General features: G+C 36.2%; 3 protein-coding genes across 3 annotated transcripts in view; 2 read left to right on the top strand and 1 right to left on the bottom strand.

Moving 5' to 3' along the window:
• Positions 1–2840, bottom strand: part of LOC112044791 (facilitated trehalose transporter Tret1) — a 33534-nt gene extending 30694 nt beyond the window's left edge. Inside the window, exon 1 of the mRNA XM_024080754.2 lies at positions 2502–2840. Coding sequence (XP_023936522.2) covers positions 2502–2534 — 33 coding nt within the window. The 5' untranslated portion in view covers positions 2535–2840. The remainder of the gene's footprint in view (positions 1–2501) is intronic.
• LOC112044792 (retinoid-inducible serine carboxypeptidase) lies at positions 1898–12699 on the top strand. The gene is made up of 9 exons (XM_024080755.2): positions 1898–2114; positions 6816–7039; positions 8710–8809; positions 8951–9081; positions 9559–9874; positions 10484–10675; positions 10755–10832; positions 11619–11773; positions 12611–12699. Exons 2-9 carry the CDS (start codon positions 6875–6877, stop codon positions 12671–12673), a joined length of 1200 nt encoding a protein of 399 aa, XP_023936523.2. The 5' UTR covers positions 1898–2114; positions 6816–6874; the 3' UTR covers positions 12674–12699.
• A 2330-nt stretch (positions 12700–15029) lies between these two features.
• LOC112044756 (retinoid-inducible serine carboxypeptidase-like) lies at positions 15030–22987 on the top strand. Its single transcript, XM_052883615.1, has 9 exons — positions 15030–15141; positions 15784–16010; positions 16675–16783; positions 17617–17747; positions 18298–18598; positions 19500–19682; positions 20942–21019; positions 21664–21818; positions 22928–22987. The coding sequence occupies exons 1-9, from the start codon at positions 15030–15032 to the stop codon at positions 22985–22987; spliced, it is 1356 nt and encodes a 451-aa protein (XP_052739575.1).
• Positions 22988–23613: the final 626 nt, after the last annotated feature.

Here is a 23613-nt window from a genome sequence, read left to right as displayed (position 1 = left end):
TGCCGGTAAGGAGGTAACTAACTAGCCGGCCGGCCGAAACCTACCACCAGAAACCAGAGTTAATTTAAAAAATATAAAATCTTAATTGACCCGAGCTAGAGACTGAAACTGGGACATCTCTGTTGAAAACCATAGTATTACCATCTTCACTACCTACCTGCGATAAAAAACGCTTATATTTATCCAGCGCATTGGCAGTCATTTTGGTTATAAACCATAAAATTTAATTTAGACATATTATCTATAGGTAGTCCTATCTAGTAATCTTGTATAACAATTGATCTGGGTTTCTCCTTTTTTGTAGTTATAAAGGACTAACAATTACTATAATATATATATATATATAATTACTAACAATTGAACTGGGTTTCTCCTTTTTTGTAGTTAAAAAGGAGAAATCCAGTTCCATTGTTATACAAGATTACTAGACTAATTAAATATGGTACATGAAAAAGTAAAAAGAATCCGCTGAGTAAAAACTTATATACTAACATAAAATTCAAAGATAATAATAAATAATAATAAAGTTAGAGTATGTCGACAGTTAGTTTGTAATTCTTGTAGACATTGTACGATTATTTAAATAATAATAGGTAGGTAGAGGTAGGTAAGTACTTGATTTATGAACAAAAATTAACTACTGCCTTTCTAAGAGGCTTCGGTAATTGATCATTTTTGCGCTTTGAATGTTAACTAAACTAAGTACGACTATATATAGGTATTTAGAAAATAGTTTCAATTTCATTAACCAATATTAATCAACCGAGAAATATTTTCACGACTTCAGAATCAAATTACATGAGTAAAAGAATATTCACCATATCTGTTGTTGTTTGATTGAAGTTGAACCCGCTTAGTTTTTAACATGATCAATATTCCCGTACGCCTCCAATTAATCAGAAAGTTTGTGGACTGAATACAACGATACAGCGAGTAGACTCTTTACCACCAATATTTTTATTCAGAAGGCTCTATAAAGGCATCTGAATAAAAATATTTTTAGTGATAGTAAAAAAATTAAGTATATGTACACAGATAACCATCCTCCTTCCAAATTGCAGTGACTTAAAATTAATAGTTCTTTTTACAACCAGTAAAATACTTAAGTTCAATAATAATTCTAAGTGTGTGGGTTAATTAGTCTATGTAACGTGAAGCGAAGCTATTATTACAAAAACGGTATAAAAACTGAACACCTGATTACCTTAAACTTCACGCCTATTGTTGAAGCCAGAATATTTCACAGCAACTTCATTACCATAGACTAAGAGCCCGTGAACCCCAGACCTTCGTTATTTTATAAAAGCTGAAAGTTTGTCATTTCATGCTCCTACCATAAGTACAGTAGCCAATTATGAAGTTTGGACCGTGGTGGCTTTGGAAGGTAGCAGGTTTAAAGGATCCAGACCCTCAACCGTCTAAGTATAAAGCGTTTTTTTTTTTAAGTTTTCCTCGACATAATATGAGAAATTATATTCCCAGTCGCCAGTCACTTACTCGTAGCTTCACGGCAACCTTTCGAAAAACATTATTTAATTATTGAAACACTAGCGAAGGGTTGCTAGGAAGCCAAGTGTCTGGCGAATACGGATATCGTTTCTCATATTAAGCCGATAAAAATATAACAAAATTACACTTTATACTTAGACAGCTGAGGGTCTGTATCCTTAAAACCTGCTACCTCCCAAAGCCACGGTCCAAACTCCATAGTTGGTTACGGTTCTCATTTTTAGTAGGAGCATGGGCCGATGAACTTTTAGCTTTTATAAAATGACGAAGGTCTGGCTGTCGCGGGGTCTACAAGGCATTGTAATTGAAATAAGAAATATTAAACAAAACTGTTGTATTAAAACAGACGTCCATGCGTCAGACATTCAATACTACAAACACATTTATGAAATGTAAAACAGATATTTTTCCATTAGTATGCCTTACAACGTATTCTTGCAAAATAAAAATCATAGATTTAGCACAAATAAGTCTGATTCTTATGAGTTTCATGCCTATTATCCATAGTGACTCTACTAAAACATGAGCACGACTGCAAGACAATTGCTCGTAGTGTGAAGTGTATCACTTTAGTGAAGTGTCTCCTTTTAGCAAGATATACATAGGTAATTGATTATTACTATTCTTACTTATATATTGTCAATTCTACAATGTCTCAAACGCCCTGCCCTCACAATTTCGGCGAGCAGTTACTTTAATTGTAAGAACCTAATCGTTTGGTGTTTGGTGGTGACATAGGTTAATCTTCACCTTTGAAAAATAACTTATTTTAACAAGATTAAGACTGTATTGCACCTTCGAGGGTTAGTTCTGTGTGTCAAAATTAAATTTTATTAATTTGATATTTTGTGCAACTCAAAATGTGTTTCAAATAAAATAAAGGATTTATAATTTTTACCGGTCGCATTTTTACCGAAATCCCTCCGTGCTAATTGAATTAAACTTTATTCTTACAATTAACGTAAGTATTAAATAAATAAAACAATATTCACCTGTTTCAAAAATGCTGTCGGAATTTTCGCCATGGCTAAATGCGGAACAATGGAATGCCACAAACAAGCTCGCACCGACAACAATCGCAAGTGATATCGCTCGAGAGCGACTTTGCGATTACTCTTCGATGCACTAAAGAGCGAAAGAATATTACACCGAGCCGAGAGACCGGTGCCTCTTGACCGCCAACTGTGACTGGAGCCGCTGCCGTATCTGCCGATCTGTTTTGATTAGCGATTACAATCGTAGGTATAAGAAAAATCTCCGTTTTTACAACGATCATGTGAGATATCTACCTACGAGTATCACGGTACACGATAAAGCGATTCTCTGTCAAGGATCGTGTCGTGCTACAAGGACAACAGACGTATTCAACTTGACAGCTCGAGCGAAATCTCATGCCCGTCGGATACGTACAATAATCACACCGAACTATAACCTAGTTAGGTCGAGGATAATTAAGTGTAAATAATGTGTTTACACACTTTACCAAACAAACATCTATGTAAACTTTGGCGTTTATAATATTAGTAAGATTTTATCATTAAGATACAAAGTCTAATAAAAGAAAAATGATTAATTGCAACAAACATTAAAGTTGTGGCTCATTGGCTACATAATAACCAACTCACGAGCAATCAAACGAAAATTTGACGATTTTTTAACGCCGCTACTACTGAAGCGATTTGGCTTAAATTTGGAATGGTAATAGATTTTACTCTGGATTAGCGCATAGACTACTTTTCATCGCGGAAAAATCCATGGGTCCCGCGGGATTTATGAAAAACTGGGGAGTTGTGAAATTCCACGCGGACGCAATCGCGGGCGTCCGCTTGTAATACATATAAATATGGTCAGGCAGACAACAGAAAGTGCTCTCTGAGGCACAAGGGTAACATTACCAACCAGTGGCAAAGAATGGAATTTAGATGAACGTAAGCCGTAAGACGTCCCAAAGACAAGGAAATTCATATAGCATGATAAAAACTCTGGTTTCTCACATATCTAGAAACAGTTCAACGATGAATATGTATGGTTTTTAAAAGGTAACCCAGCGGGAATAGGCTTGCATGAACTCTTCGCCACTGCTAACAACTTCCTAAGTCCGATCTAGTGAGACTGTCTTAATCTCAATAGTTCATAGCACTACGTAGGATCTCGATACTCGAACCTAGGATCTCATAATCCGAATCGGAACACTGAATGAGGCAGTTTAAGATAAGATATTATGTGTAATTCGCTGCTAATGCGAATGAATCAGGCGATGGTCACACGATTATCTAAATTTAAATATAATTCAGCATTTATAAGTACCTAGTGGCTGGCTCATTTTTGGCTTTGGCTGTCCAGCGCGGAAATGCAGCCAGTATTCTTGCCACCATTTCACGTGGGCATGATTTGTATACTTATTAGGATAAGTTAGCTTAAGTTCCTTATTGTATTCTTTAAAAAAGTCCCTAGTAACTATTTATATCTTAATTAATAATATTATTTTTTTTTTTTCTTAATTAATAATAATAATTTATTTATTTTGCTACTAGCGGACGTCCGATACTTCGTCCGCGTGGAATTTAGTTTTTCACAAATCCCTCGAGAACCATGGATATTTTCGGGATAAAAAGTAGCCTATGTGTTAATCCAGAGTAAAATCTATTTCCATTCCAAATTTCAGCTAAATCGCTTCAGTAGTAGCGGCGTTAAAGAGTAACAAACATCCAAACATCCATACAAACTTACACGTTTATAATATTAGTAGGATTATCCGTGAACAATCGACAAATCCAGTCATAAAGAACTGTAGACTGTATGATTAAAATGAAAGTTAACGACGACGTAATACGAAGATGAAAGTGCGTACAATGTAATGTGCCTTATCAATGTTTGCAGTTGTGCTACTTTTTCAAATGATAGAATATATAAACACGATACTGATACATGCCGCAAATCGATAATATGTTTATAGTACGAGTAAAAGTTATATTATAGTAAAGGTTATTACAAACCAGTGATGTTAGGGAGCTCCATAACCGTAACCGAAACAATCGGATATCCGATATAAAAAAATATCCGTAACCGTAAACGAATCCGAAATAAAAGTTTCCGATAATATATACAATCAATCACAATAGTTATTTATTCCAATGACATGTAACGAGATTCATTGTAACACGAGTGATTTTTGTGCAATGAGGCGCAATCGAATTGGACAATAGACAGCACGATACTATGGCTAATTACGTGCAGTGGCATACAATAATTTTCTATGACCAATAAAAATAATTAAAAAACTAATAAAATATAATTGACGCTGTTTTATATCAGCGTGGCCTCCTAGGTTTCGTCTCTTTTATGAAAGCCTGAATTTTTATAGCCAACGCCATGGAACTAACTTAAAAAATAATCATTGTAGCATAGCACGGTATTACAGTAACAGTATAGTATAGTGTTCGTATGAACATTACCAAACGATCTGTAGGAATTAATAGCTTTGTGATATGGTTTAAGCCATTTTATCGAGTAGGTAGATTACGAAATTGGAGTAAAAATATATATTTTAGGTTATAATTTTAATTAGGAACCTAAACATTATATCAATGTAAACTAATGAATGTTCAAAGTATGTCAACTGTCAATCATCTATCCAAGGATTTAGCCTTAATCTTATATTCGCTATATACTTATTGTGAAATTGAAGAGCAAAGGCTATGCTAATGTACCAAATAAAAGTGTGAATACTTTTAACCTTCTCGTATTATTCACTCACCTTTTAGTGTATTTATTGATAAAAGTCAACGTGTAAGTAACTAATATGGTAATAATTAATAGGAATATATGAGTGGATGTTTGTTTACTCGTTTACATTACAATGGCTGAGCGGATTAAGAGGAAATTGACACACAATTAGATTATTGTCTGGAATTATGTCATTTATTCAAATATTAACACGGGATCTACGCAGGGCAGAGCTATAAATGCAATATCAGTAAATGGGTAGTTAAAGTGTAAGTGTATCTACGAGTATACTAATACTAGCGGACGGCCGCGACTTCGTCCGCGTCTACTTCAGATTTTCAGAAATCCCGCAGGATGTGTTAATCCAAAGTAAAATCTATTTCCATTTCAAATTTCAGCCAAAGCCGCAGCGCAAATGACGAACAAACATACAGACTTACACACACACAACGCCTTTATAATATTATGTGATGTGATTAAAAGCAACTAAGACCTCATTCGCACGAGAGTTAAAAAAAGCGACGCGATGCGATGCGTTGAAGTTGAATGAATGTTATCATAATTAAAGGTGCACATATGACAAACACTGGTTTCACATGAAAAATTGAATATACACAAGGACATTACCTACTTTACTTATTTAATAAGTCTTATCAAAAGGTACATATAAATAAAATTTAAGTGTCTGTCTGTGATTTCAAAATAACTGTGATTTTTCAAGAACTCAAAGTTATTTACACGATACAAAAACACAAAATATCTTTTTTCAAATATTTGTGTCTGTCCTTCTGCTTACCAGGGCTAATCCCTGGAACCGTTAAACCGATTAAAATGGGACTTTTAGTTGATATTGATCAACATATAGGCCATTTTTATAGTGCAAAAATACAAAGTTCCCGTGGGATTTGTGAGAAACTGAATTTAACGTGAACGAAGTCGCGGGCGTCCGCTCGTTTAGTAATAAAGTTTTCTGAAATAACATCTAACATTGATACAGTATTATATCTATCCAATATTGATACAGTAGTTTAGTTAATCTGATATTTTTTTATTGATTGATAATAATATGATATCTGATACTGATTATATTATGATTTACTCGACTTTTATTCGTATTTAGACCGTAGACCATTTCAACATGTTACTGTATTTATATTTAGTATTACTATTAGGGGTTTATAGTAATGGTAAGAGATTCCTTACTTTTAAGACGACGACGAATTTGAGCATTCATGATTTGCCTATATTTTGACGAAAATCATTGATCGCAAGCTTTTTCTAGCACGTGGTTTCTCTTTACCTTTATATTTTAACTTTAACTTATTGAAAAACTAAGTAGGTAACTATTTGCATTAATATTTTAAGAGTAAGTTTTTCGTCAAACTGATAAGCCGTTTTGGGGCGAAAAAAACAAAACATAACAAAACATAAATTTTTTTAATGAAATTTATTTTTAAATTTATTATTAGTTATTGATTCCACTGTTTTATACTACCACCTGTTTCAATTGTTAGGAAGTTGATGCTACATTCACATATTGACAGAAACAGTGTAATTTGAAATGAGTTTGTATTCAACAGCCCAGTTTGGGGATTTCAAGCAGAACTTCGGTTACGTCAATGTCCGAGAAGGAGCTCATATGTTTTACTGGTTGTTTTACACGACGGCTAATGTGCCCGAGTACACAGACAGACCTCTAGTGGTATGGCTTCAGGGTGGTCCTGGAGGCTCGTCCACTGGGATCGGAAACTTTGAAATACTCGGACCACTAGATCTGTCACTCCAAGAGAGAAACTACACTTGGGTAACGTTGACATTACTAAATCAATTAAATAAATTAATATTATTTTTTTAGTTTATGTTACTGCTTTTGTAATTGGTATGTATGTTTTCACTGGTCTCTTAGTCCTCATTCACACGAGAGCTTTGTTAACGGACGGACGAAAAGCGTTCAAATACAACAAATGCGTTTATTTTCGAGCAGTGTTGCCTTGTACCTACTATACGCTGGGTTTTAACAGCACAAAAGTGTTGCACTCGATCTCATTGCCTCTTATCTCAGTGATAGAACACAAAAGGTATGCATAAATGATATAAAGTCGCACGGTTCCACTACCATAATGGGCGTCCCACAGGGTTCAATTCTGGGTCCTTTTCTATTTTTAGTGTACATAAACGATTTACCATACCATGTCAGCGGCATATGTGAGATTGTACTGTTTGCTGATGACACATCCTTAATTTTTAAGTCCGACAGAAATAAAGATAACTCTGACGACGTAAACCGTGCCATATCGCATGTGTCGCATTGGTTCATTGCAAATAATCTACTTTTGAATGCCAAGAAAACTAAATGTATTGAGTTTTCATTGCCAAATGTTAAAAAATTAGATAAGTCTATAATGATCGATGGTGAAACACTGGAAATGGAGAGTTCCACAGTTTTCCTGGGAGTGACCTTGGATTGTAAACTTCAGTGGGGTGCTCATATAGAAAAACTCTGGTAAACTTAGCTCAGCGGCATTTGCCGTGAGAAAAATAAGACAGTTTTCTGATGTTGATACAGCTAGGCTTGTTTATTTTGCGTACTTTCACAGCGTAATGTCTTACGGTATTTTATTGTGGGGCAAGGCTGCCGATATACAATCTATATTTGTACTTCAAAAAAGAGCAATTCGAGCAATATATCAATTAAAATCACGCGAGTCCCTTCGTCAAAAGTTTAAAGAAATAGGTATACTAACAGTAGCCTGTCAATATATATATAACAGTATAGTATATGTAAGACAAAATATTAATTTGTACAAACGAAAAGGAGATTTAAACCCACGTCTTACTAGACACGGGCATAAGTTAGTTATTTCTGCATATCGTCTCCAAAGAGTAAAAAAATCTTTTGTAGGTTTGGGTGTACTCTTCTATAATAAGATCCCCAAGACTGTGATGGACCTGCCAATGCATAGCTTTAAGCAATGTGTTAAAAAACATTTACTCAGTCGAGGGTACTACATTGATGAGTTCCTTAATGATAAAGATGCTTGGAGGCCGTTGGATCAGCTTCCACCTTCACACAGAAAGTAAAACTATAAGAAATGTAAACAGTAATTGTTATTAATTGTAAATTATAATACTGTATGACTTTTTCAAAAGAGCAACTGTTGAGTTTCTTGCCGGTATCTTCTCAGCAGAACCTGCCTTCCGAACCGGTGGTAGAATCTTTACAAATAGTCAACTGACGTGTCAAAAGTGCTTGTAAACTGAGCCTACTTGAAATAAATGATTTTTGATTTTTTTTTTGATTTTTGATTTGATAACGCATCGCTTAACTCGGCAAGAATGCATCTATTTATATTTTTTTAAATAGCTACCTTTATTAACCGACTTCCAAAAAGGAGGAGGTTCTACGTTCGGCTGCATGTATGTTTTTTTTCTGGAAGTAGTATTTATTTCTAAATCACAAAATTCTTCTTTCAGGTGAAAAATTTCAATGTCCTATTCGTAGACAATCCTGTAGGCACTGGCTATAGCTATACTGAAGATGCTAAATATTTAACAAAAACTAACGACGAAATAGGTAAATAATATTCAAGAATTCAAGACACATTTTTAAAGGCAAATTTAATTAATTTGAATTGTATTATAGATATACTCACGGAATTAATTAGCTTTAACTTTTTCTATGGTCTGTACCTATATATTCCTTATATATTTACAGCTTTAGATTTTGTAGAGCTTATGAAAGGCTTCTATCAAGATAACCCGACGTTTGAAGGTGTTCCGCTTTACATTTATGGTCAGTCGTATGGGGGGAAAATGGCTGTTGACATGGCAATCAGGATGAAAGAGGTATATTACATCATTTTTATTTATATTAAATGTGAAAGGTTCGAAAATTGAATTTGTTAATTACGTGTCGTGATAGCAGTGGATGTGACCTCCGCCTCCGATTTTGGAGAATGTGGGTTCGAATCCAGTCCGGGGCACGCACTTCCAACTTTTCGATTGAGTGCATTTTGAGAAATTAAATATCAGGTGTTTGAGACACGGTGAAGGAAAACATCGTGAGGAAACCTGCACACCAGAGAATTTCTTGGTTCTCTGCGTGTGTGAGGTCTGCCAATTCCCTCTTTGAAATGCTGAAAAGTTGGAGGACCGGATTCGAACCTACACTCTGCGAATCGAAGGCAAAGATCATATTCACTGGTCTATCAAGGCTCTCTATAAGGCTGAAAATGTCTATACTTGGTATATATACTTCTTTATTCGTTAACCGAAATACTATTCTTCTTACTGTTTTTTAAATAATTTGCTTTGAATAAATAGGCAGAAAAAAATGGTTCAATCAAGTCAAATTTAAAAGGAATTGCTATGGGCAATGCTTGGATACACCCGGTAGACGCCACCCTTACCTGGGGACCCCTGCTTCTAGCGGCCGGTCTGGTGGACCAAGAGGGCTATGAAGATATACAGGCCGCAGCGCGAGAAGCTGAAAGGCTGTTTGATGAAGGACATTTCTGGAACTCCACCATGCAGTGGGCTGCAACACAACGGGCGGTGTTCAGGAGAACGACGAATGTCGATTTTTACAATATATTAACTAAAATGACTGTCAACTTACCGGATAATTTCAATGCTTATGGTGACTATAAGTGATTTCTTTTAAATAGGGCTAACTTGGAATTTATTACTTGACTATCAAAGGTTATATTAATCGATCTTTGCCTATCTTATGGCCAATGGACATTCTCTATCCCATTTGTTCTGTGAAAATTTAAATTTTCAAATTTATAACAATGAGTCATTACTTTCAGTTTTTGTGATAAATTATAAAAATATAATACGATTATAATGTGACCATGTATGGTGGATATATTGTGAATGATATGAATCTTATTTAAAATAAAAAAGATTTTTCATATTTATATGGTCACGCGGTGTTAGGTTAGCTATAAACGTAATAACTTGAGACAAAAGATCCCTAAATTACGAACTGAATAAAATTACCGACTCGGTATTACATGGATCTCACAACTTTTTACGGTAGAACAACTGAATTGCGAGTTCCAATCCATTTTTAGTTCCACATTCATTGTTTATTGATTCACAAGTAAATACATAAAGACATTCAACATTGTTAAATGTTGTATTATGACACTAGGATTCCCTGTATTGTTGTAATCACTTTCTTCCACGGTTGTGTAACAGTCTTAAGTCAGTAGTACGTAAGTTGATTCTTAATATTTTATAGAACTGGCAAGGGATGCAATGATCAGAGACATGCCGTATAGATCAACTAGAGCAGAACTGGATCTTAATACTCTGATGAATACAAAGGTGAAAGAAGCTCTAGACATCCCTGACCATGTCACTTGGGGATCACAAAGAGATGATGTATTTGACACTCTTAGGACGGACTTTATGAAACCTGTTACTGAAGGAAGTAAGTATTTTTCCTTAGTGTGAATTTTTTATTTAGCTTCAATATATGTACCTTACCTGCATCTCGTTAATTTTTTCAGTTGAAAAACTATTGAATGAAACGGATTTGATCTTAACAAAATACAACGGCAACCTTGACCTCATTTGTGATACTCCTGGTAATTATTTATGTCTATCTATTTTTATTAGACTTATTATATTACAATTGCGAAGGTCTGTGTGTGTATAAATTGGACTCCGGTCCGGGAGTCCGGTAGTACTGTCATATTATATTTTATCATCATCATTTTAATGAAGCACGTGTAATTTTGACCTGACAAATGTGTGCCAACACCACACGAATCGTTAATAAACTTTTCTCTATAATAAATTACTATAAGTTTACTGCCTTACTCTATCAAATACACTTCTCTACAAATAAAATATCTGCTTACTTTATCAAATGTTTACTAGTAAAATTCTATAAATATCATCCGTACTTACATATTATTTTAATTGGTAATTTAGCTACTGTACTACGTGTATTAATGATGAAAATATGCATTTACGATTAATGTAATTAAAAAACCAACTATTACTGTTATACTAGTATGGAATGTTGAGTCAACTATTATTGTTCCAAGTCAACGGTCTTACAGCGAAAAGCTTCGACCAACACCTTAAGAAGGTTTCGCTTAACTGCTGGATCAAGAGTCGCTTACAAAAGACAGTTATTCTATAGACGTATTGTGACCAAACTCTGGATCCCTGACCACCAGCTGCTTGGGCACTCAAATGTCCCAAAGAGGGAGGGTTGATTTTTCTTATAATTTTTATTAGTGTTTCGTATTTTTATAACATTGTTAGATATTTAAAAAAAGACAAATAAAAACAGAAAAGTAATAGTCAAGTATAGTAGGGGTACCCTACACCTGCAGAAATTATTATTTTCTGTAATTCTCCAGGCCAACTTCTGTGGGTGGATCGTCTGAACTGGGTACGCGCGGAGGAATTCAGGAACGCGCCCCGTCTACCCATCTGGGAAAATAACCGATTGGAGGGGTACTACAAGTCCGGTGGAAACTTCCGGTTTTTCTGGATAAATGTAGCTGGACATAGTGTAAGGATCATCAACATCATCCTCATTAACATTCACAACACAACACTCTGCTGGACATAGGCCTCTTGCATGGACATGGACTTCCAAACACTTTACCACCCTACCGACAAAGACGTTCCGCTAAGCGATTTAGCGTTCCGATACGATGTCGTGAAGAAACCAAAAAGAGTGTGATTTTCATCCTCCACCTAACAAGCTAGCCCGCTTCCTTCTTAGATTGCATCATCATTTACCATCAGGTGTGATTGCAGTCAAGGGCTAACTTGTAAAGAATAATAAAAAAATACTACGGTCTCGAGACGTCAGCACCCAGTGGCTCCCTGCAATCCGGGATAGGATATCGATAAACATTGCGCTATCCGATTCGGGGGTCGCTATTCTAGCACTTTGCGACCCCAACGTCCATCGGGCCTCGTCCTCTTCGAACTATGGGGTCTACAATTGCCACTTCAGCTTCGCGACTCGCTGAGCTATGTCAGTGACTTTGGTTTTTCTGCTGATCTCCTCATTTCAGTTTAAGGATGCAGGATGCTCCTCTCCTATCAACGTTATGTGATATAGTCATAGAAATATCAAAGTGGGCTAAGCATATGGCTAGTTAATATTTTCATACAAGAAAAACATAATCTTGTTAAACAAATGTATTTATAAGATTTTTGTGATAGGTATATATTTGAATATTCTCAAAAATTTCCTCTCAATGGCCTATTAAATGCCTAATCTACCGACAATTTTATAAACACTACTATGTATTTATGCTAATGTAATTAGATTTAGTAATTAACTCATTGAATTGTAGTACCTAAAGCCTATTTACCATAATTAATAATTATACAGGTTCCTCGAGACAATCCCGCGGGTACCAGCGCCTTCCTACGTGATATGACTTCATTTGGATAAATATTAAAGAATCTTCATAAGTACAAGTGCATTTATTTTGAACCACGAATTCATACCTACTTGACATTTTCATATCGTAGGTACGTATAAGTAGGTACAGACAGCCGTGATAGCCCAGTGGACATGACCTTCGGTTCCGGATGGTGTGAGTTCGAAACCGGTCCGGGGCATGCACCTACAACTTTTCAGTTTTTTTTTTTTTATTCTTTACAAGTTAGCCCTTGACTACAATCTCACCTGATGGTAAGTGATGATGTAATCTAAGATGGAAGCGGGCTAACTTATTAGGAGAACGATGAAAATCCACAGGCCTTTCGGTTTCTACACGACATCGTACCGGAACGCTAAATCGCTTGGCGGTACATCTTTGTCGGTAGGGTGGTAACTAACCACGGCCGAAGCATCCCACCAGCTAGACCTGGCTCAATTAAGAGAACCTCAATCGGCCCAGCCGGGGATCGAACCCAGGACCTCCGTTTTTTAAATCCACCGCGCATACCACTGCGCCACGGATGCCGTCAAATACAATACTTACTTGAGATTCGAGTACTTTACTTAATAAAGTACAAGTAGGTACATATCCATATCGTAGGTACATATTAGTAGGTAGGTAGATAGAGAGCCGTGATAGCAGAGTGGGTATGACCTCCGGTTCCGGATGGTGTGAGTTCGAAACCGGTCCGGTTTATCAGTTGTCCAACTTATCAGTTGTGTGCATTAAAAGAAATTAAATATCATATGTAAAAACATCGTGTGGACCTGCATACCAGAGAAATATCTTAATTCTCTGCGTGTGTGAAGTCTGACAATCCGCATTGGGCCAGCGTGGTGGACAATTGGCCTAAGCCCTCTCATTCTGAGAGGAGACTCGAACTCATCAGTGAGCCGAATGAATGGGCTTATAATGAAGGTACATATAATTTAATGTTTAAATTTAAACTACAGAGTATCGCCGTTATAATTTAATGTTTATCGCCGTTGTGCATCCCACAAGTAATATAAAGAAGGATAAATGGAGTTATTATTGATGGTTCAAACGGTATCCATGAATTTTACGAGATAAAAAGTAGCCTACATGTTGCTCCATTACCTCCACTATCGTCAAGTGGAAGTCCCATTAAAATTGATTCAGGCGTTCCATAGATTATCCCGGACAAACAGCCAGACAGGCAAAATTTTAAATAAGCTTGATTAGGTATATTTTTGTATAGTGCACTTGTAAAAATGCAGATTGAAATATTGGTATTGGTGAAAATTTTCTTGAAGTTCCTACAGTTTGGAAAAAAATGTGCTATACGCAATACTCATTTCATCATTAGAACCTAGAAATGTTAACAAATTAATAGTTCAATATCAATTATATCCGTGTAATACGTCTTAATACGCGGATACGGGATTTCTGCAATCAAATCAACTAAGATAAACAACGGAACTGAAGCGGAAATATCGTGCGCTGCAATAACTAATTACTGAATTAATTGAACTCTAATGTCATCGAGCCGTGATAGCTCAGTGGATATGACCTCTACCTCCGATTCCCGAGGGTATGGGTTCGAATCCGGTCCGGGGCATGCACCTGCAACTTTTCAGTTGTGTGCATTGTAAGAAATTAAATATCACTTGTCTCAAACGGTGAAGGGAAAACATCGTAAGAAAACCTACATACCATAGAATTTATCTTAATTCTTTGTTCTTGTGAAGTTTGCCAATCCGCATTGAGCCAGCGTGGTGGGCCTAACCCCTCTCAGAGGGGAGATTCGAGCTCAGCAGTGAGCCGAATAGGGGTTGATAATGATGATGATGTCATCGACGAACGACGAACTACACTTTGACGATGGTAACCCGGATGGAGCAGCGAGGTGGGTCTTTTTTTGTTTTATTCTCTACAACTTAGCCTTTGACTACATCTCACCTAATGGTAAGTAAGTGATGATACAATCTAAGATGAAAGCGGGCTAACTTGTTAGGAGTAGGATGAAATCCACACTCCTTTCGGTTTCTACACGAAATCTTACCGGAACGCTAAATCGCTTGGCGTTACGTCTTTGTCGGTAGGGTGGTAACTAGCCATGGCCGAAGCCTCCCACCAGACTATGCTCCATAATAGATAATTTATATCTATCTGGCATATTATATCTATCACCTACATTTTTATTTACCATGATTAGGACATATTTAGTTAAAATCAATTAGGTATTTAGATAAATATCTATTGCAATGCAGAATCATAAATAATTAATCTTCTGATAGCAATTTATCTTTTTATTGGGTTGATCGATATAGTGTTTAATGATAACAGTAGCACATTTAATAACGATTGATGACATTTCTTGCTAAACAGCATTATTAGTGAAACATGAAAAAAATTATTATAATTTCATTGGTTATACTGGGACTTGCGGCGGGTGCTGGTTTGGGGGTGCTCATATGGTGGCTAGTCCGTAGTGATAGTCCTTATGAAACCATTCGTAAGTCGAATAAAATGATATTATTCTTAAGTTGACCTATAATAATTGTTTCGAATTAATATGAAAACTTTCACCCACGTTTTGTCTGTCTGTCATCTGTCACTTTTAGATCTAGCTCAAATTAAAACTGCTGAACCTGACTTTAGTGAAGTATCTATAGTTAAACCATTCTGGAAAGTCCGCATTGGTTTTGATTTGTAGGATGTAGGGGATAATAGACCAAGCGCGTTTGTGTCTAGATAGAAACTAAACATTTGTTTCGTTACTCCCGCTTCACCACTTCTTGCTTAAATTTTTCGTATTCCATAAATCCCATTGTTAACTTCCAATGTCAAACACACTGGTTAGTGGGTAACTTTGATCAGTTAACAATAAAATAATAATAAATACGAAATCCCGTGACTTAAGAATCACTAACAATACCTACCTGTACTAACGGTAGCGGTAGATTCGATGGTCCTGGTGGTAATAATAGGGGTCCCTCAAGGAAATGTACTAGGACCATTTATTTTTCTCATTTATATTAATAACCTACCTTGTCTTGATAAGGATAATTACGAGATAGTTTTGTTTTGCAGGCGACACATAACGTATGATTAAATGTATTACGAATAATAATAATCAATCACCTCTACTTACCAGTTCTAGAAGGAAATTTGGGAGCTGTTAGGTCCACTGCAGCATTTACCAGAATTCACGGGCATGGCGACATGTTCTGGTGGTTCTACCCATCCGTGGCCTCTTCCCCCATGTCTCGACCTGTACTTCTATGGCTCCATGGCGTCACCGGGATAGCTTCGAGCTATCTGGCTAACTTCGGCATGTTTGGGCCGTATGACGCAAATTTTGATAGAAGACACGATTCGTGGGTGTGTATCCTTGATATTATTATAAATGAGTAATTTTAATATTCTACCAGAATAACAATCATTTCTGTTATTTTTATTTTTTACTTAAAAATTTATACTTCTGTATTTAACTACTTGATTTTAAACGTTATTTTTTTTACTGCTACTTTTTGAATCCCAGATAGGCGCTTCAGTTTGCCCATTGAAATCAAAGTGAATTGAAAGAATGTGCAATTCTGGTATTTAACACTCATCGACGAACTTTTCACCATTAACATTTATTGAATGTTTTGCCATTTCGGTTCAACTTCATTGCCGGGACCTATACCATTTTATATTTTATCTATCGGTACACCCGAAGTATCATTTTCTAGCAAGAGTGTCACAAATTATTATCCCGTTATTTAGTTATACAATAATATATACGCGTTTTACGTAGTCACAGAGTCGACTTAGTTTGATTAATTTAAATTTGATTAAGTAAACTTACAAAACAATGCGACGTACAGACGACGTATATAGATACTGTTACTATTAAAGTTACTTGTTTTACTCTTTTGAGTTAATTACTTTTAAACAATCGGGTTTTTTGATTGATAATAATAACTACAGAATCGTTATGCAGAACACAAGACACCGATAAAATTCTCATGTTTATACCTAATCATTGTATTGTTAATTTCAGGTGAACGATTACAACTTATTATTCGTGGATGCACCTTTAGGAACAGGATTTAGCAGCAGTAACTGGCAGAACACGTCTAATACAGACTTCCCGGGATTAGACGAGAATGGTATTATTATTTTTATTAATAAATGTTTGAATTTATTAAACTCTGTCCATCAGTAGTCTAAATCAGTGGCATGCACTTCATACATGCAAAAAGCGCTGCCTACTCTGCTTTTTACTTATAGTGCAGTACCTTAATATTCAGTTTTTCGGATGTTAGCGAAGGGCGAACAAGTAACCATAACATAGTAATAAGAGGAAGGGAATGAGAAATTCAAATGGTTAAACTTTTCTGTAATGATATGAAAAGAATTTCAGACTGTTAGTCTAGTTTTAGCGGAACTCTGAAGTGGATTACAAAAATAAGAAAACCAATGTCGAGCAAAGGTTCGCAATATTTCTCAGGACCATTTAATTAAAAAATCAAAATAAGACCCTAGAATGGCAGAGAATATCTTGAGCAGTCCTAGAGGCTTGTGCCAACACTCACCATTCACTGTTCAAGCTATTCTCCCCGCCTATCCCAAGTAATCTATAAAGAATTACACAAAAATTAATGTGAACGGCTCGAACGCCACGAGATTGGGAATACTGAAGCCGACCGTACGGCGAGCGCCGTCAGTAGTTCCCGCCCGATCGCTACTCTCTTTAACTCCGTACTCTTTACGGAAACACGAGCCATGACAAGATCGAGCGACGTCATATCCGTCTCAGACTTAAATACACTAGTTAAATTCATGACAGGCAAGCGTTTTTCAATATTCAAAATTTTAACTCGGTCAATGTCATATTCTGAATGATAATGATCAACTAGGCACATACTTATTGAAAACATACTTACATAGTTATAAGTATGTAGTACTTACTCAATAATCACCTTTACTTTGATTTTTTCAGCTGATCACTTGCTCCGAACACTTCAGTCCTTTTACGATATACACGGTGAATATAAAAATGCACCCCTATATGTTTGTAGTCAGGGAGATGGATCACAACTAGCCCTAGCATTAACTATTAAATTAAATGAGGTAGGTTTAATTTGATTCGCTTTTAGTTTTAGTTTGTTTATTTATACTTATAGGTATACCTAATAATTATTTTACAAAGCTTCCCAGACGATACTTACCATATTATATTATCAGACATCCCGCGGTTTTACCTGAGTACTTTAGTAGTCCCCGTTCCCGTCGGAAAACGGAAACGGAAAAAATAATAGCCTATTAAGTTGTGACACTCACAAATAACGTGGTTTTCTAGTGGTCAAAGAATTTACAAAAACAGTAAGTAAATCTAGAGATCATCCCTTCAAATTCACAAACTTTACACTAGGTATACCCCACAAGCATGGATTGAGATTTAAACCTCAATGTGGATCATGGATTGTTGCTGGGGAGCCAATGTGTTCTGCGCGTTGTACAGATACACCTCTGTCACTAAGCATGTTTCTTCTTCCTCCATGCATGCTCTGCACTCTGCAAAGGTTATATCCTTTGGGCTATCACGATTCGACATTATCAGAAGGTGGTGTAATCGTACCTAAGTTACATTTTCACAAATATTTATTATGTTTATTCGCAGGATAACAGCTTCAAAGATAGATTCAAAGGAATCATTTTAGGGAATCCTGTAATTTCGCCAGCGTTAGCTCTTACAAAGTTAGGTTTTTATTTAGAGGAGCTTGGCTACGTCGACGCTGCCGGCCGAGAGGCTATTGAGAATTTTTCTAATGTTACAAGCTTACTAGTTGAGTCGGAACAGTTTCAAGAAGCCTTTTTAAAATTCACCTTCCTTGGCAAATATATTAACGAAAACACTGGAGCTGTAGCTGTTAATTTGGCACACATTGTTGAAAAGTTATATCGGAGCTCTCTTGATAGCGGTAAGTAAACATCGTAAATATCCAAATCAAATAAAATTCAATTCAAAACAGGCATTTGAGTTTGAAACTGAGGATGCAAAAGCAAAGTAGAAACATATTTATTAACAATTATATATTAATATATCTCTGTGAATGGCTAAACGACGATTTCTTGGTAAACGTTTGTGTCCCACGTGGAGGCGTAGGTACCAACAGGAGGATTGGATAAAGCTTACAAAAGGGAGTCCTGCTGGCCTATTTATTAATTTGGTATTTATTAACTACCAATTAAAATAAACTTCAAATCAACTGAGAAATATCATCTACCTACTGTATGATATCCACGAAGGGTTTTCAATCTAGGCACCGGATGATATTTGTTACATAGAATCTCAATTTCGTTTATGTCAACTATCATACGACAAAGTTAGTGAATTAGCGTTTATTTATTATTTACAAGCATCCCTTGACTACAATTTCACCTGGTGGTAAGTGATGATGCAATCTAAGATGAAACTTGTTATTAGGAGGATGGAAATCCACACGCCTTTCGGTTTCTACACGACATCGTACTGGAACGCTAAATCGCTTTGCGGTACGTCTTTGCCGGTAGGGTGGTAACTAGCCACAGCCGAAACCTCCCACCAGCCAGGTGGCCAGCCATTAAGGAAACCTCAATCGGCCCAGCCGGGAATCGGACCCAGGACCTCCTTCTTGTAAATCGTCAAATCGTTGTCGTCAAACCTCTGCTGCCTGCTCTAGTGATACAGTTAATAACGCATTCGTTGTGTTGACGTTTGTGCTCTCAACTTACGACTCGTACCTACAAATTTAAGTACATCTTAATTCTAAAACTAAAAGGTACCTATGTATATGTTTTCTGTGCCTGTGTAAAACTATACCCTTGATATTTTTATTTCAGATTATTTCGGAGTTAAAAGCTACCTTGATAGTCTATATCCCACTGACACACATATAAACAATTTCATGGACACCGTCGGACGTGCTATACTACACGTTCCTGACACCGTCAGATACGATGGACAACGTGAACTTGCGACAAACGCTTTTATGGAAACTTATATGAAGCCCATAGTGGACAAAGGTGAGTTCGGAAGCAGTAACGCTATTCCGAGCTATGTTAGGAGTATCTCTGTGTGATCGAATCAGAATTATTTCGAATTTATGTCGATGTATCTCTATGCTATGCATGAGCCGTGATTCGGAGGACGTAGGTTCGAATACGGTCCGGGGCATGCACCTCCAACTTTTCAGTTATGTGCATTTTAAGAAATTAAATATCTGAAACGATGAAAGATCGGGGGAAGCCTGCATACCTGAGTAATTTCTTAATTATCTGCATGAAGTCTGCCAATTGGGCCAGCGTGGTAGACTATTAACCTAACCCTTCTCATTCTGAGTGGAGACTCGTGCTCAACAGTGAACCATATATGGGTTGTTAATGATGATGATCTCTATGCAGTTAGATAGAACTTGAAACTCTTATCTATTTATAAGAACATCGTTACAGAATAGCACAACCCTACAGCATCGTGAGACTTAAATCAAACTCTAAACTCATCTTGAATAAAAAAAATTGACTAAAGTGATAATTATCAACTTAATTTAATTTGTTCTGTGGGCATAATATGGCGTTGTAACATAAAGTCCTGCGACCCTATTATGTAGCTCGGTGTACCATTCAACTAATAAGTCACTAGGTAAGTAGGTACATCGTTTTTCGTCATATTTCCATTTTCCGTTTTTGTAATCATGTAAGTAACATGTAATACTTCAACAAAATGACCTAGCCTACGTACGCCATGTTACATCAAGCGGCAGTGATTTTTCGTTTTTACGATCATTTAACATGATTATTTCAACGAAATATTACTTGTTTTTACTTGTTATTACTATACCTACCAATACCACTTTACGTAAAATGACCATAAGTATGTTATTTCGTTGAGAACACAATAACATGATGATTGCAAAAATGAAATCCATGTAGTGACTCATTGTTTGAATGGTACACCGAGTTACATAATAACCCTGCTGAGCTGTTTTCTTTCTGCCAAGAAATTCTCAGTAGCAGCACAGAAAACATATGGTAGCAGGCAGGAGTTAGGAAGTTGATTGTCTACACTCCTATGTCTCGGAGCTCATTATCTTTCGGCCTCGATCATTATCATTTATATCTGACAGTAACCCTAAGCTCCAAATCCCTCTCCTGTATGAAAATAAAGCAGACGTGGTAATAATAATGACGACTACAAAAATAATAAAGTCGAGATGAGTTATCAATTAAAATATTTTAATTTACGAGTAATAAAAATAAATATATTATTGAATTATCTATTTCAGTGGAACATATTCTCAGTAACTCAGATGTGACAGTCAATATCTACAATGGCAACCTGGATGCTGTTTCCAACACCCCCGGTAAATTTTCGATTTGTGTTTAATGCTAATAGGTAACCATTTGTATAATAAGGTTAATTTTATAAAATAATAATATAAAAATAGTCAAAGCATTAACATCCCGAAATTAAATATGTAATTGCCCACCATCAGACTAATGAATTTATACTAATATTATTAAGAGAATGTAGTGTTGTAGGGGGTAATCTGAACCGAATTTAAATTTTTGTTTGACGACTAAAAAGCCTCGTTATTTGTCAGTGTCAGGCTTTATTTTTATCCCCGTGTTCTCACAGAAACCGTACGTTCAACCTTCTAGTACGTACGTACCCACAGAAGAAAATTAGTGCCTAATTATTGGTTTATATTTCGCTATTATCCGCAAAAAATCGTCACCCAGTTGTACATATGTTTTCTGTGACACAGATCTGACAGAAAATTCTCAACGCGCGTTTCACCTTGGAACCGGAGTTTCCTCAGGATATGACGACTCTACCACGTTACTATTCTTAGTTGTGCTTTTTAAATCTCGTCATACTTCAAGTACGGTTCGATCACGAGGCTTACAGTGCAAAAATATATCTCACCACAACGAGGTCATTATAAATATATACGGGCTAATTAGAGGCTAGAGGTTGACATTTCTATCATTGTTTTTTTTACAGGTCAATTAGAATGGGTCAACAGACTGTCATGGCCAGGGCAGGCACAGTTTTTAAGTTCCCCAAGAGAAACTTTAGTTTTTAATCGTCTTATCGAGGGCTACTTCCGAGAGTCGAATAGACTACGATTTTACTGGTTAAACGTCGCAGGACAATTGGTAATACAAAACATTAAATAAAGTAGATAGGTACTACCTATTATAGTCTACAATTTCAAGCGCAGAGTCCATAACAATAACTGGGTGGATCGTTACATGAACTCTGTTGAGGTCATTGAGCAAGTTACTGAGGTCATCCAGAGTCTCTGCCATAATCACCACACTGTTGGCAAATCGCAGTTAACTGATGTAGCTAGACTGATGTACGTACTCACCATTGATGTCGATGCGAAATCCGTCCAAAAAAATGTCCAGCTTAAAGACGTCTTCAAATGCAGCGGTAAATACTATAAGCTTCAGATAGATAACTTTTCCCTATCGCACACCTTGTTGCAATTGGTTTGGCCTCGTAGACTGATCCTGTCTAATATACTCACACAATACAGCGCTACACCTGCACATCCGGGTCATAGCGCTCTGGCACCCCAGTCCTCCTGACTATTCGGCTCTTCCGAGAGTTATTCTCTAAAACGATAACTTCCCATAGCAGCTTCATAGTGAAGTTCATCGGTCCTGACTAAGACCTATCTGACTTCTACATCAACATATTCGCATAATCATAGAAAAACCCAATACAGTCCCCCACCCGAGGCCATTGCAAGGACCGAGTTATTTCCTTAACGCGCGAGTGATATCGCACGAAAAAGGCATTGCCTTGGACGTACTTCGTTATGAAAATAAATGTACGAAAAATGGACTCACACAGTGACGTTTTCGTACAAACACATAACATTGGATGATGTAGGATGATGTAGTCGATACGGCATCTCATCATTGCTAGCGGGTGTCGATTCGAGACCGTGGTGTTTGGATGTCCATGCAAGAGGCGTGTGTCCAGCTGTGGACGTCTATCGGCTGTCAATGATGATGATGATGATGATGATGATGATGATGATGATGATGATGATGATGATGATGATGATAAAGATGATGATGATTATAATATGAAAACGAAATAGTGAGAAAATGCTTGTAAATATTTAATTAGATTTTTTAGCGTTGACGAGTTATGAATATTGAACTGCAACTGCCTCATAACGCGATGCAATTTTTTTACTAATATATACAAAGGTAGGTACATTTTAAAAGATCCATTATCTATTTTACAGGCTCCAATTGATAATCCCATTGGAATCAGAAGAATTCTCAATCGCATTACAAATAATTAATAAAATGTATTGTTATACTATTGTCTGTTTCTTTACCTATTAATTTATGGTAGGGTATTTTATACCTCATTAAAATACCTATAGATAGACAAGTTCTGAAAATCATCAAAAGATATTCGAATTCGAAATTGATTTTGACATGATTTTCACATCGCAATATACAATCTAAGAGTATCTATGACACTATCACACTTCTGAACCATCTGACGATTATTCGTCATACGACCTTAAGGTCTGCAAAAACGGCCACACGTCACCGCTTATCGAATTGTGTTTTTGAGAAAATGCGACGGAAGTTATGAAGTTGTCTATTACTTTCTCTGTCTACGGTATAAATACTTATTTAAACATATTGTAATTATGTAGTCAAAACCACGTAGTGATTACTTACTCTATGGTCAAAATAGTGATTATCTAATAAAAGATTTTGATATTCCAATAAAAATATGTATTCCGGATAGTTTAATGGTTCTTCGGAGCCTAGTATTAGGTATCGCGTATCGATTAATCGATATTTTATGCTTTACAATCTTTAATTATGTCAACCTTGCGTCAAATTTATAATAATTTGTTAATTACCCCTAAAGATTTGAACGGATTGTATCTATATTTATAGTCTGTATATT

The sequence above is a fragment of the Bicyclus anynana genome, chromosome 9 (genome assembly GCF_947172395.1).
Source record: "Bicyclus anynana chromosome 9, ilBicAnyn1.1, whole genome shotgun sequence".
Lineage (NCBI taxonomy): Eukaryota > Metazoa > Arthropoda > Insecta > Lepidoptera > Nymphalidae > Bicyclus > Bicyclus anynana.
This window is presented reverse-complemented; position numbering and strand designations above follow the sequence as displayed.

Excerpts from the sequence above, each read along its gene's own strand:
- LOC112044756 (XM_052883615.1), top strand. The coding sequence starts at position 15,030 with ATGAAAAAAATTATTATAATTTCATTGGTTATACTGGGACTTGCGGCG. Across the intron at positions 21,020-21,663 it reads TGCTGTTTCCAACACCCCCG|GTCAATTAGAATGGGTCAAC; the intron begins GTAAATTTTCGA and ends TTTTTTTTACAG. Across the intron at positions 21,819-22,927 it reads TAAACGTCGCAGGACAATTG|GCTCCAATTGATAATCCCAT; the intron begins GTAATACAAAAC and ends TCTATTTTACAG.
- LOC112044792 (XM_024080755.2), top strand. The coding sequence starts at position 6,875 with ATGTTTTACTGGTTGTTTTACACGACGGCTAATGTGCCCGAGTACACA. Across the intron at positions 10,676-10,754 it reads GAAACCTGTTACTGAAGGAA|TTGAAAAACTATTGAATGAA; the intron begins GTAAGTATTTTT and ends TAATTTTTTCAG. Across the intron at positions 11,774-12,610 it reads TAAATGTAGCTGGACATAGT|GTTCCTCGAGACAATCCCGC; the intron begins GTAAGGATCATC and ends ATAATTATACAG.